This window comes from Anastrepha obliqua, chromosome 2 (genome assembly GCF_027943255.1).
Source record: "Anastrepha obliqua isolate idAnaObli1 chromosome 2, idAnaObli1_1.0, whole genome shotgun sequence".
NCBI classification, from domain to species: domain Eukaryota; kingdom Metazoa; phylum Arthropoda; class Insecta; order Diptera; family Tephritidae; genus Anastrepha; species Anastrepha obliqua.
This window is the reverse complement of record NC_072893.1, coordinates 129,070,101-129,085,540: the sequence shown is the minus strand read 5'-3', so window position 1 is coordinate 129,085,540 and position 15,440 is coordinate 129,070,101. Positions and strand designations below refer to the sequence as shown.

General features: G+C 29.3%; 1 protein-coding gene across 3 annotated transcripts in view; it reads left to right on the top strand.

Annotated features, from left to right (window-relative positions):
- LOC129239040 (protein kinase 3) overlaps positions 1-10,125 on the top strand; it is an 87,524-nt gene extending 77,399 nt beyond the window's left edge. For 2 of the 3 annotated variants that reach the window (XM_054874312.1, XM_054874311.1), the window contains 3 exons: positions 1,687-1,876; positions 2,008-2,178; positions 8,607-10,125. In XM_054874312.1, coding sequence (XP_054730287.1) covers positions 1,687-1,876; positions 2,008-2,178; positions 8,607-8,965 — 720 coding nt within the window. In that variant the 3' untranslated portion in view covers positions 8,966-10,125. Of the gene's footprint in view, positions 1-1,686; positions 1,877-2,007; positions 2,179-5,089; positions 5,637-8,606 lie in introns of those variants that run through there. The other variant, XM_054874313.1, reaches the window with a different exon arrangement.
- Positions 10,126-15,440: the final 5,315 nt, after the last annotated feature.

Here is a 15,440-nt window from a genome sequence, read left to right as displayed (position 1 = left end):
GACTGACAATTACGCTAACTTTACATAAATAACTATCGATTAATTGATTGCCTGATCTATTGGAAAGAATTTGGGTTTCCATTTGATTTTTGCAAAATTATTTTTTTAAAATATCGTACGTTTTAGAAACCAATTAAATTAATAATATATTTTTTGTTTGCATATTCATGCATTTGTATGTGCGTGTGTGCGTGTATGTGCTTACGTGCTTCAAGAACATTGCATCACTGCAATTAATCCCCTAGCCCGCCTTCGTTGCTACATTTTTGCCTTCTCGAAATTTCCCAATTGACCTTAGCTTTGCTTGCACCAGTGCCCAGTGCCAGGTGCCATGTGGGAAATTGCTGTAAATACACTACAAATATTTGCACACTTTGTTAATTTGCTGTAAATTTGTAAATATCCTGCTCGTCCTTTGGCCAAACCTTTCACCCAAGCGCTTTGTGTAGAGAACTAAATTGCACAGTTTTTATTTGTCTTTCATTTCTACTCCTTGAATTTACTTCTCGTCAACATTTCGCAAAGTAACAAAAAAGTTTATAAGTAAATAATTAAAGCATTGAGTAAGAAAAGTTTTGCGTCGTTCGAAGAAGAAACTAGAAAATATGAGAGAGTAGGGAAATTTTAGCTTTTAAGGAATTTAAAATACGCAAAAGATTTGCTTGCGCAAATCGCTAAGAGCATAAATGTAAATCCCGAAAGTAGGCAATATTTGCTGCGTAATTTACAGGTTAGGTTTTAGTTAATTTAATGTGAAATTTTTATGCGCAGAAATGGCATAGTAAAATTAGCGGCACTAAAAATTCAACTCGAAAAGTTTCTGAAACAAAACGCACAAAACCAAAAACCATATGAAAAATTAAAAACATTAAAAAAACGAAACAAAAGAAAAAAAAATAAACAAATAAATAAAAAATAATTTATAGGTTAGGGTTTAGTAAATATAATGTGAAAGTTTTATGCGAAGAAATGGGATAATAAAATTAACGTCGCTAAAAGTTCAACTCGAAAAGTTTCTTAAACAACAACAAAAAATAAATACATAAAATGATACATAAAAAGAAAAAAAATAAATACAAATAAAAAAAAAACAAAAAAAAAAAAATTAAAAAAATACATAAAAAATATATTAAAAAAATTAAAAAAAGAAGTAAATAACAAAAAGTATCCAGCGGCAGTTTGGCTTAGCTGATAAACGTAATTATTGTTGTGGCAGATTATTAAACACTGTTTAGATACTAACTTATGTATAGGGCGGTTAACGTATCAGTGCCCTCGTCGTCATGTAGCTGAGTTGGTAAATAGCGCATATTTTTAGGCACATAATCAAGCATTTAGGCACTACTTCGTACTCCATTGTTATTTTCTATGATGCCTTTAAGCTTAGATGTCCATGCCCCTTTTTAATTTATTTTTGTACATTAGCTTATCTGCCTTTTAAATCTATGGTTAAATATAATTTTTATTAATTTTTGCTACACAAAATGTGTAGTTGTAAAAATATATATTTTTTTTCAAAAGCTTTTTGTCCAAATTATTGGATTTCCGACTGCGTTCAACCTTTTTTCCAAACTTCGTTCCTGCGTTTTTCCTAATTTGTACAGCATTTAAAATTTTAAATTGGAAAAAATTAAACTCTGATTTTTGATAATTTATTTATTTATTTTTTTTTTTACATTTTCACAGGTTTTCCGTATACGCACTCCGACAGAAGCTATCAATCTGGTATCGCAACTGCTCGAGTACACGCCCAGTGCACGCATAACGCCACTGAAGGCGTGCGCACATCCATTCTTCGATGAATTGCGTCAGGAGGGCAACACTACATTGCCCAATGGACGGCCCATGCCGCCATTATTCAATTTTACAGAACATGGTAAGTTGGTGGCAACAGAGAGAAACAAGAAATTACAACAAAATTTAAAATATTCAATTTTGAAAATTTCAACTCTTTTTTTCTATACTTAAGTCTATTACCGTAATTAATTGTTACTTTGACTTTTGCAGAACTTTCGATACAGCCAAGCTTAATCCCACAATTGTTGCCAAAACATCTGCAAAATAACAGCGCAGGTCGACCGGTCGCCGGTGCTGGTGGCGAAGGCGCTTCTGGCTCAGCATCAAATCCGTCAAGTGGGGCCGGTACGCCAGGCGGCGCAACTTCCCAAGCAACTTCAGGTTAGTACTAAAATGTTGAAATTGAAATTGAAGTTATGTTAAAATTTCGAAATTGAGTTTACATAAAGGGCATTGTTAATTGTTACTTGTAAATTGTAAGCAGTTTTTAACGTTATTTCCTCACATGTTTTATTTGTGGCTTTAACAACAACAAATCACATTTGACAAAATAATAAAAAAGAAAATAAAAACTATCAAATGCACATCGCATGCAGCCAAGAAGTTCAACTAAAAAAAAATGTTTAATCTAAAGGAGAGTGACAAAGCTAGTATTTATAGTAGTGGTGTCGGTTTCATTGGCTAAGTACTAGAAATTAAAAAAAAAAAAAAAAAAAAAGCATGTGGAAAATAGTTAGCTTTTGTAAGAGTTTTCGTAACTTTGAAAATCTTTATTTAGTTTTCCTATGAAGGAGACTTTGTTTCTGTACTTCGTAGTTAATTTTTTTTTTACTTTTAGGTTAGTTTTTTAGTTTAATTTTTAAACTCTTTCTTTATTAATACTTTTTATAGTTTATTCGATATATTTTTAGCAATTCATTTTTCGGATTGTTACAGTTTTTTATTTTATTTTTTTTTTCATTTATTTTATATGTATATATTTCACTTCACTAATAGTTTCTTTTTTCAATAATTCTACTAATTTTTGGTTTTAAATCCTTTAATGCATATTAAGATATGTATGTATGCTTAGGTTGGTCCATATCGTTGGTCTTATGACTTATGCCCAACAAATGAGCCTCCAGGCCTAAGTGGGCACCTCTACATTCTCGTGAAGAGTGACAACCGCCTTGTTTTGAAATCTATTGTTTGCAACCAAAATTCGATTATTTTAATTTTTCATTACTTCGAGCTGACTTTTACTATCTCCCTGAATATTAAATTTCTGAATTTTCTTTAAATATTTAAATTGGAACTAAATTTAATAGTGTTTTTGTGGACGCCTTCCTTTTAATTTTTTTTTTTTAATTATAGTGTTTTTATATTCATTCATTTCCAGGCGAATCTTATAATTTCTTAAACCTCGCTTAAAATGTTTCATAAATAATTTTTTTTTTTACTTTTTCATATATTTTTTTTTTACTTTTTAATATATTGTTTTAAATTTTTTTTATATATTTTTTGTATTTTGCTTTAATATTTTTTTTATATTTTTAAATATTTTTTTTGTTGCATTTTTTGTTTTTTATAAATAATTAGTCCACTAAAGATAAGCACTGGCAGCTAGCACCTTTTTTGTTTTGGTTTTTAATTATTGTTTGTAGCAGAAAGTTTTAATTTCGAGTCCGTTATACCTCATCTATTCTTTAATTTCTTCATTTTTTTTTGTCTGTTACCAATTTCAACGCGAATTACTCAGATTTTGATTTTTTTTGTAAACAAATGTGCATTATTGCGGGCAGTTCACAATCAAAGGAAAATGCCCTGGCATTATGACATTTATAAGCAACGATGCCAAATATAATATCTTAATTTCGTAGTTGTGTTGGCATGTTGATTTGCAAATGCCTTCCACCTTCTTTTTTTTAATTTTTTTCCGTAATTAAATTTTTAATTTTTTTTTTGTCTTAATTTTTTTTAATATTTAACATTTTCCTAATATTTTTTTATCGAACCTCGTTTTTTATTGTTACATAGGGTTTTCCAAACAGAGGTGTTATTTTGATATTCAAAGAAAAATGCTATTTTTTAATATAAATGATCGGATGTTTATTTCATTGTAAAGAGGAAGGTATGCCGTTAATAGTGGAAAATAACATCAGGCAAATGACCACCACGACCACGTTTACAAGACAATATCCTTCTCATGAAATTTTCCATAACTGAATTGCAAAGTGACTGCCCTATGTCCTCACGAATTCCATCTTTGAGGTCTTGAATCGATCCTGGGCTGTTGGCGTAGACCTTCTCTTTCACGTGGCCTCAAAGAAAAAAGTCACAAGGTGTTAAATCACAAGATCTCGGTGGCCAATTGTGATCACCTCTTCGAGAGATAACACGGAAACGTTTCCTGTAAAATATCAATGGTTTCGTGCCGCGTAGCGCCGTCTGGTTGAAAATAACGTTGATCAGATCAATACCATCCAATTCCGGCCATAAAAAATCATTAATCATCTCTCGATAGCGCAATCCATTCACTAATAACACCTGTTACTGGAAAACCCTTTACTTGTATATTGAACATTTTGTTTTGAAAATGTTAAAAGTTTGTTTTAGTTCACTGAAAACTTTTTTAATTTTTTTAAGTTTTTTATTTATTTTTTTTTATTATTATTTTTTTGTGTACTATTATTTTATTTGAATCATTTTATTTTTATTTATATTATAAACCTAAAAACTCAATTTAGTTTTTAACTATGATTTTTTTTATTTATTAATATATGCCGATTAGTTGCATTTAATATTACTATTTTTAACAATATTTAAAAAAAATGTTATAGTTTCTATTTTTTTTCAATTTTTTTTTTTGTTTTTAGTAAAATTGTTTTGTATTTTTAGCTTCGTTAGAAAAGTTTTTATTTTTATTTAAAGTTTATTTTTTTTTATTAATTTTGTTTAGTTTTTTTTTATAAATTTGTTTTTCAATTTGGTTTTGTTGTTTTGTTTTAAAACTAAACTGGCTCTTTATTATGCTTAATGTGTTTTTGTATAAAACATATGCTTAAGCGTTTTGTTTCAGATTTTTATATATGTGCATACATATTTTTCTATGCACATATACATACACATATTTAAAGCGTTGGAGCGTTTTCCTCTTTTTTATGTTGCCCCTTTTTATAATTTTTTTTTGCTTCTATCTGGTTTGTGTTGTTAATTTTTTCAAATTGTTCAAATCTTCTTTTGTGTTTACGTTTCTCCCTTTCTTTATTTTATCTGAAAATATATATGTTTGTATATTTTTATTTTTTTACAGATTCATAGTGGCATAGTTCTTTCTTACGTTATGTTATAATAATACGAGAACATAGAAAAAACAATCAAGATTTCTACAACAGTAATAAAAAAATTGTACCTATGCGTAATAATATAGAAAAGCAAAAGCAAAAACAAAAAATTATAAACAAAGAGAAATAGCAAGCAAGCAAAAGCACATGTCTGCATAAATACCATTTACATATATAGTTAAAAGGCAAAAAAAATAAAATTAAAAACTTTTTAAAGCAAAATTTCTGCAGAAAAGAAAACAAAAATAAATAAATAAGTATAAGAAAAGCACTGTAAACGAGCAAAATTGCACCTTAGAAGCATAAGAAGAAGCAGCAGAAAGCGTAAATCGAAGTAGATCAAGCAAGCAAAGCAACAACCATTTCTTATAAAAAATTGAACACAGAAAGCGAAGACAAGTAAATAGCAAGCAACCTACCAGTAAAAATGTAGCAAAGCTTAACCAATTCTACACATACATACATAATTTTATGTAAAAAATTTTAATTAAATTTGTAGTTGATTTTTTAAGCTTCTTTTCTCTGTTTTTGTATACCATTTATATATACATATTACTTCTACAATTTGCGCTGCACTTATTTTTAACAAACGTAAAAGAAAAAATGAAAAAAAAAACCAAATCCGCAAAGGAAAAACAAACAAAAATCGGAAATTGTTTTCGTTATTAATTTATATGCCGTAAACTACTCCAATTTCAACACCAGCTCCATTTAGTAAACGCATAACTGGCATACGTTTTTATAATTTTTTGTTTTATGCAAAAACTATTAGACAATCTCTTAGCATGAAGGTTTATTGGAAATGCCGCAGAAGCAAATGGAGAAGTACCTTCTTGGTTTGCCTATGAAAATACTGGGGAATAAGAAAGAGCGCGCTATACACTACGGACTGTGAGGGGCCAGCAGCGTGAGAACTTAGGCGACCGAACCACAAGTATGCAGGCGTTTAAAGGGTGCACAAGACCCTTCTATAGCTGCGTGGAACTGCGGAATAAGACGAGATGAGCTGCACTTCGAGAAGCGTGCCATTTTTGCATAAACAAAAATTACAAAAAAATTTAAAAAATGCTGAATGTCAATGTGAATGTAAAGTAACTCACTCATAAGGCTGCGTTCATATTTGATTCTTATTAAAATGCAAGTGCAAACCAAAGCAGAGCGCCCCCAGCCGTATATTTTGAGTATCACTTAAAATTAACGTGTCGCCCGCACCGCGGCCTATGAGCAGTTTCACTATTTTACAAATAAAAAAAAGTTTTTGTTTTTTAAATCCTCCTCCCACTTTATGTTGTAAGAGACCATCTCATATCTACATGCACGCACTTACTATTTTATTAAATTTATTAATAAAAAAAATAAATTACATATTTACATATTGCACGAAACGAAGATGCTAGTTTTATATAAATAAAAAAAAAAACATTAAAAATTATATAAATATATATACATAAACTTAGATCTTTCGTTTTTCCTAATTTGCTTTATTTTAATTTTTTAACACAATTTAAGTCAAACCTGTTGTAAATAAAAAACAAAAAGAAATTAAGAAATATAGCGTGAAATTAATTGTTTAATACAATACAGTTTAAAAAATGCTTTAAAAGATAGACAAATAAATTTATAATAATTATTATTTCTAATGAACAAACGACAACAATAATATATATGAAAAAACTAAATACAAGTGAAGAAATTAAATAAAAACAAAAATATTATATTCAAACAAATGGCATTTGGGTTTTTTTCTAACTTATTGCATAGTTTTGTCATTGTAGCGTAGTTTTTGTATTTGACATTAGCTGTACTATCCCTTTTTCACGACACTCTTAGTTAGCAACATTTGCATATTTCTACATACATACACATTAAAAAGCATTATATTTTTAATAAAAAGTTCTGTAGCAACAGTAGTGTAGCAACACTTTTTGTTGTAGTCGCAAATTCGTTAGTTAAAATGTTTTCATTTACGCCTTTCCACCACTTTGCTATAATTTATTATTTTATTAAAAAAAAATATTAATTTAACTAATTTTGAAAATAATGCAAAAGTGATTGATTGATTATTAAAAAAAATTGAACTATGTTTTTTAAATTAAATTTTTTTTTTTTTAAATAAAATTATTTAAAATTTTTTTTTGTATATTAAATAATCTTTGTTTTTATTAAAAAAAACTAATTAAACTAATTTTGAAAATAATGGAAGTGATTGATTGATAAAAAAAAATAATTGAAATAGTTTTGAAATATTCAAATATTAAAAATAAAAATTGAACTATTTTTTTTTAACATAAAATATTTTTTGATGCATTTTTTTATATTTAAAATAAAAACTTAGTTGTTTTTTTAATATTAAATAAATGTTTTTTAATTCAAAAGTTTACTGTTGGTCAAAAACAGCAATTTTGCAGTTGTTATTTTTTTTTTTTTGGTTGAAAAGTATATTATAAAATATTTGTTAGATAATTTAAAAACACAAACACTTTTTCTAAAATCTGACGATTTCCAGTTTTTTGAATATATCAATTACTGAATACATGAAAGTATTCTATCAACTAGTTTAAAAACGTACCATTTCGTAGAAAAAATTTCATTTGCTTGATTTAAAATTTTGTTAGTTCATTTTTAATAACTTCAATTTCTTTCGTTTAGTTTCAATTTCAGTTTTCTAAGTCTAATTTGCTCATGGAATTTTAAAAATATTCCGTTTTGCTAACAACGAAATTTTTAATTTATTATTTTTTGGTTTTGTTTTTTATTTTTAGGTTGTAAACTTAATTTTTCCTGAAATTACGTATGTTGATGGGATTTAAAAAAAATATGCCGTTATGTTAAAAACCTAAAATTGTTCCTTTATTTATTTTATTTTAGTTTTAAATTTAAATTATTTGATGGAACGCATTATAGAATTTATAAAATAAAAGATCGTTGTATAATATCAGTGGCAACGCCAATTGGTGGTTCCGCTTCTGAAAAGTTCGCCCAAACAAATAACGCGTAATTTGTTCTCCTTTTTTGGAACGACATACTTTAACCACACACCTACACTTTTTTAAATTTGCAAATTGTATCAATTTATTTAAAATTTTCTTCCTTATATCTTCCACTTATATTTTTTGACTTCATCAAGGCAAAAATAGCATCCTCCCCACTACCCAACCTTGGTTGCTCTTTCAATGTTGCATGCATTTCAATAACTGTTTTCCTATCACTTATAAGTCGCTCTCTTTTAACAACAAATGTACAATATGATAAAAAAATGATATGTGTATCGCAGATAAATTAACAATTAACAAAATGTCACTTTACATTTATCGAAATCGATAGATTGCCATCATCGCTCTGCCTTTGCAGAGCAGCAAAATGTGAAATTTACTAATCAAATGTTCATTGTTATTATCTCCTTCCTTCCTCGCATTTCACCAACATTCTGCGCGTGCACATACATACACATCACTTGTTCATACCACTACAATATTCGGCGTGCAGGCACACAATCGAGTGCATCGGCCAACACCAACAGTGGCGGAGCAGCGGCCACCACATCGTCCAACACCTCAGCAGCAACAGCCGGCAATACCGCGAGTGGCGGTGCGTCGTCAGCGACCCAAGCAGCGCAAGCGAGCGGCGGCAGCGGCGATGCGGCCAATAACAGCAACGGCGGCAACCAGCAGCAGGCGGGCGGTATCGGTGCAACAGCGGCAGGCGCGGGCGAAACCGCTTCGAATGCAAGCGGCGGCAGCGGCGGCAATGGCAATGGCGCCAGTGGTGGCAATGGCGGCAGCAATAACAGCGGGGGCAGTGGCAACGGCACACAACCGCAACAGACAGCGACGACAATGGGTTAGCGAGCTGCAATCTAAGTACATGGAGGGCCTATTAATTCTAATAAGAATAATTAAATTTAAATAACAAAAAAGAGAAACATTTAAAAGTATAATAAATAATGCTATAAAAGTTAAAAAAGTGTACGAGTACAGAAAGCAAAAACAGAAAATAAGTAAAAAAAAAATTATAGAATGGAAAATATTGAAAAAACAAAACAAAAAAACTAACATACACGTATAATTAATTATATATTATATAATAAATAATTCATAATTATTAAAAAGCTAAAAGGTAAACACTTTAAACGTAAATAATTGCAAAAACAAGAGAAAACAATAAAAATAAATATATAAAAAAGGAATAAAAAATCACAGATCGAAATGAGGGGAGAAAGGCAAAACAGTTTTAAGGCACAGATAACAACAGTAGCAAAACAAAACAAAAAAAGAGGAAACTGGTAAACAGAGTAAAATTAATTTTGAATATTATTATTACTTTTATTATTAGCAGAAAACATAAACAACATAGAGGAGGTTAGGTGAATAGCAGCAAGAAAATTAAACAAAAATTATAATGTGCATAAAAACGACATATTAGCAACAAAAAATAAATAAATAAATGAAAACAAGCAGCAGTAAAAGAAGGAAAACTGATAAATAAATTCATATTGATAAGCAACTAAAAATGGTAAATGCATAAAAACAAAAAAAGCAAAGAATATATAAATATAAAAATACTACATTAAATTTATTATTACAAAACAAAAGGTAGCATAAATCATATATTTGCGTTGTACAAATGATGATTAAAAGTAAAAGAGTTAATGAAATGACGACTCTGATGCGCTGATGGTATGAAAAAGGCGCAAAAAAGTAGCTTAGTTCAAGGATTGACGCAAATGCAGCAGTTTAATTTTGTGTTGCGTATGGCGAGCAGCAGCAGCGAGCGCGCAACCGTATAATAGAGATCAGCAGTTGGTAGAAGTTAGCAGTAAAATGAAATGTAATCAAAAAAATCTAAATCTAAAAAATAACAACTAATATATATAAAAATAAAAAAAAAAACCAAAAAAATTGAGAAAAATACATATTTAGAAAAGGGTGGAGAGGAAAAAGCGCGAATTAAACTGAAAATCAAGAAGCGTTGCGTTGCACTTTGCACTACATACTGTAAGCAAACTCACTGTGGAACTAAAAGTATATTCCAGTTTAACAACTAAAACTTTATTAGCTAAAAATCAGAAAATCAGCAGCATACAATTTCCAAAACAAAAAAATTACGAAAAAAACAACAGCATAAACAACCCATATTGATAAGTAAAGAAATATGCAATCAATCAAATGCGCTTGAAATATTACATCGCTTAAAAAAGCGATTGGCAACGCCGCTCAATTGGCAAAAGCAAACAAAGTCTGCCAAACTTTTGGCAACGCAGTAACTTTTGCAGACGAACTGTTTTTGTGATTGTTGCCTGTTTTTTTTTTCTTTTTTGTACTATTCAAATGCAATTTAGTTTTCATCCGAAATTACGTGATTTAATCTTTTTTTTAATTTATCCACGAATTGCTTGGCTCAATGCAGAAACTTCGCCCGGCTGCACTGAATATTTGACTGGCATATTTGCACACGTTGCCTGCCAGTGACATGTAGTGCAGAGCAGTGCAACCTGGGTAAAAGTAAGAGAGAAAAAGCAATTCAGCAAGTAAACACTACGTGAAATGCTAATAAGCAAACATCTGCTAAACTTTGTTTAAAAATTGCAAGTGAAGTTAAACAATAAGTAAAGAAATTAGCTGCATATGAAAAATAGCAACAAGAAATATTTGAGGAAATTTTAATTTATTTACTTACTAAGCAAATATGCAAATATATTAAATACAAGATTGATGTTCACTTCGCTCGCGGCAAATTTTGTCGAGTTTCATTTACTAAGTATGTACTATGTCGTTCTTTATACTTTAAAATAATTAAATGCAATTAAACTAATTAATTAAATTTAGTTTGCCGTTTTTATTATGATTATTAATAAATATTATTTCTATTATTAAAATTATTATTTATATAACTGTATGCTATGCTACATGTAAACACCATTTAAGTCGTTAAGTCAAAGCGGTCATGTTTAATTTTATTTCTAAATGCAATTGAAAAACAAAATGCAACAAGTAAAAAAATAAATAAATAAATAAATCTAATTAATAAATATTAACATTTGTATGTTTAATTTAATTCCAAAAATGCGCTGAGTGATAGCTAGAGCGTTGGGTAGTAAGAGAGAGAATGTGTGAGGAGTTGAGTGTAAAATTTGCTGGAATAACTAAAGGAAAGAATGAAAGAAATAATTGCGAAAAATAATTCAATATTGTAACATTCAAAACACGTTATGGCGGCAAAACTCGTTTATTAGTAAAACATACAAACCTTCTACTTCCTAATTCATCCAGTATCGATCATGGAGAACCGATCCAAACGCCACAGAGTTTAATTGTGAGCATTAAAGTAATTTAATAATAGAAAAGGTTTTTTTATGTTAAGATACACAATGTTTAAACAAATACAATTTTTGAAATGCCTGGATACTGAGACCAACTTTACACTTTATTAAAGAGCGTTTGAAAAAGGCAGATCAGATCTTCGCACTATAAAACTTAAATTTATATTAGAATTAGCCGAAAGTGTGAATGAGATTTAGGCCGAATTTCCACTTAAACTCGTATGCGTCAGAACTTGGTTTTCTTAGCAAAGTTTGCGAGAGTATAACTCGACTTCGACGAAAAATCTTTTGAGGAAATTTTCGCGATAACTACAGAAATTTGTCTGTAAAATTTCTAAAGAGTTGGCAATTCTTTTGTAATAGGTTTCTTTCTTGTAAATTAATGTTGAAAATTCAAAATAAAATATTGTAACTAAATAAATTAACACAAACAAGTGCAAACACAAACACTTAACCCACACGTAAATACACTCAAAATAAATAAAGAAGAAAAATATAAGTGAACCGACAGAGTCACGAATAATAACAATTTAATAAATATGTAATGCTTTGAAGTTCAGCTGTTTAAGCAGCAAAACAAAAAGCACAACTTCTCAAGCGAAGCTGCTTCGTCCCTCACCAGCTGATTGATTTAAATTATAAACTGGATTTGCTTACCATGGCTATGCTTTCTTATGAAGTTAAATAACTTTGAAAAATCATTTTAATTGTTCATTTTTTTTTTTTTTTGCTTTAACATTAGCTACTGGCCATGGCTACAAGTTGCCAGCCACCATGGATTGCATTGTTTGATTGAAGCATTTTGAAGCGAAAAAAATGCAGGAAAATATTTTTTTGCAGTTATTTTCGTTCAATCTCCTTCGATAATGTCTTAGGCCTTTTGCCACAAATTTTGGGTGCTTAACTTCGCTAGACATTTTTTGTTTGTTTTTTTGTTTTATCAAATTCAGATATCGGGAATATTCGATTTCTACATACGCGGACTCAGCTGAAATTACAATAATTTCGTTTTTTTTTTCTTTTTTTTATAAACGTGAATGATAAAATAAATTCTTTTTGTACTTTATAAAAGAAAATTATAACATTTTTTATATAACATATTTATTTTCTTAATAAAATTCTATTATTTTTAATGAAATTCTATTCTTTTTCGTAAAAATAAAATATTTTACAATTTTTTTTACATTCAAACAATCTTAAAAGATGCATAGCAACGTAAGGAAATAGTTAAGAAATGTTAAAATAAAGGTTAATGAATAAGTAAATTGAATGAAATATAAAAAATAAGTTGTACAATAAAAAACAAGTAATCATAAATTAAATAGCGATACTCATTTCGGCAAAAATACTCATGTCTAACTAATCCGCACGACGGCTTTAACTTTGCTAGTTTCTTTTTTAAAAATTTGCGACTTAAGAATGAAATTGAAAATGTAATGTTTATTAAAAAGTTATAATAAGACATAAACATAAAATCAAAGCAAAAAAACTAAACAAGAAAAAAAAAACAATAGTAGAAAATATCAATGCATATAATTCTTAAACTGTTGTCTAGCTGTAAAAAAATATATAAAAAGCATAAATTTAATTGAGGAGTAATTTAAAAAAATGTAAAGGCGAATTTCGAACCCTTGGCGTAAAAGTAAAACTTATGTAGCTTAGTTCGTGTAAACTCAGCTGAAGAGAAGTTTAAAAATTAACATATTTTGAAATCAATTTTTTTCTTTTAATAACATCGAAGACGCAAAGCTCAAGCAAATTAGCCTCAATATACATATGTATATTACTTTACATGGAGGAACAACATTAAAAGGCTAAAACTTTGCCATTTCAGCGCATTATGCAGCTACATTGTTTGTGCTGAATTCACGAAAGGTATGGAGTTCGACTCTTGAGCTAGCACTCCAAACCCGATTTGCGTGGTACTATAGCCATCAGCCAATAAACATTGCAGCTTTCATGAATTCAGCACAAAACCCACGCCAAACCAGTTAATTAAATGAAATGATCTTCATTCAAGCGTAAAGTTAACGTTAGTAATTTACTCAGTTCGCGTACTAACATACTAACATACATATTATGCTGTATGTAGTGCTGAGAGCCACAATGCCCGCGTAAGTTTGATTTGGAGTTCTAGCTCAATAATTCACAATGGAGAGACTAATAAGATGGCGCTGCTCGTGGTAACGCTACTTTGCTCTCAGTGACTTTGACAGAATCGCTGTGTGTGTGATGTCGCACTTGTGCAATTTATTCGTGTGTTGTTTGTGTAATTTCTTCTTGCATTATTGTTCCCATTTTCACATCTCTCTCATGCTACTGCACCAATATGACGGCACACACTCTCTGATGGGGGCAACCTTGTTTCTATCTTTAGATAATTAATTTAAGACTTATTGCTTAGAAAATTCGAGCGATAAGCTAGAAAATGTAGATAATGTGCTTGTAGTGTACGTAAACATACTATAAGCATGCAGCTTTCGCCAGCCCTATTAAATCACGCTTTAGGCGTTCGCCTTCTTCGACTACTCGTTATATACATATAATAAAACTCGCTAAGGTTTGGGGTTTCGACTCGCGTGCGTTTTTTTGTACTCTACGTAGAACTTCAAAAGAGATAAAATAAAAAATAGAATTTGTATAAATTTCACAGCTGGTGCAATATTAATGTGAATACATGTTGTTTTGTAGTTTAGTGTTCCAAAAATTATAAATACATGCATATGTAACAAACAAGTGCACGTGTATGAGTATGATTACGATTCCATCCGCTAGAAAAAGAAAAACACGTAAAAAAATTTAAGCAATCGGCCATAGTTCCTTACCATCCACATAAACATGCAAACCGTTATTCAACAACACCAAATTCAATGCCATCTTTTCAACACTCTCGCCAACCAAATTCTCACGCCCAAAACTGTGCACCCCTTTTTAGGTAAACATTGTCGAAAAACAACATGCAACGCATTTGTAAGCGATTTGGTTTTCATAACTTTAGTAATAAACTAAATATTTCTTGTTGTACCACAAAATATCATTATTTAAAAAGAAAAATAATAATTTAAAAAAGCTGTTACTATTTATAATCAGCTTGTATCGCAACTGGTTTACTTTATCGTAACGTTAATAACTCAAAAACTACAAAAAAATTAAATACATACTAATAACTAAACGTATTTATCAAAACAGTGTTGCATTTTGAGTATACTCGTACCAAAAAAATAACAAAAAATGCAAAACTTTTGAAAATTGTAACACCAATAGCACAAGAACAGGAGTAAAAATTCTTAGCAGAACATAAAAAATTAAGAAAACAAAATCCAATATTTACATAAAATAATTCTAAAAAAAAAACATTTAAATAAAAATGAAAGTGATTTTCACAAAACATTCTTGCATACTACTTGAATATACATATAAACGTATAAATATAAATGTAGCAGTATGCGAAAAATATATGCAAGAATTGCAAAAGCTGTAAAATTAAAAACAAATACCAAAATGATTACAAAAAAACGTATGATTTCTAAAAACCAAAAAAAAAAAAAAAAAAATACAAGTAACCCCTACCAAGATAAACGTGGCACTTTAGAAAATTAATGTAATAAAGTACATAAATTATATAAAATAAAAAATAGTAAACACGTTTAATAATAAAGAAATATATAAATACATTCAAAAATATGTATAATTTCGAAATTCATTATTACAATACAAAAAATAAAAATGAGTCTAAAAAAACAGAAAAAGATGAATATAAAAATCTTCAAAACTCTAATTAAAATTAAGTAAGTAAAACTAATATAACAGATAAGAGCAAAACAACAGCAGAAATCGTAAACCAGGAAATCGAAAGTAACAGGAATGTTAAGGAGTAAGCGGTGAAGACGTGTAAAAATAATAAATATGCAACAAAAAACAATAAAAGTGTTTCACTTAGAGTTAGGTTAGGCATGTATACACAGATGGCTCAAAGCTCGAGGACAGGGTGGGCGGAGGTG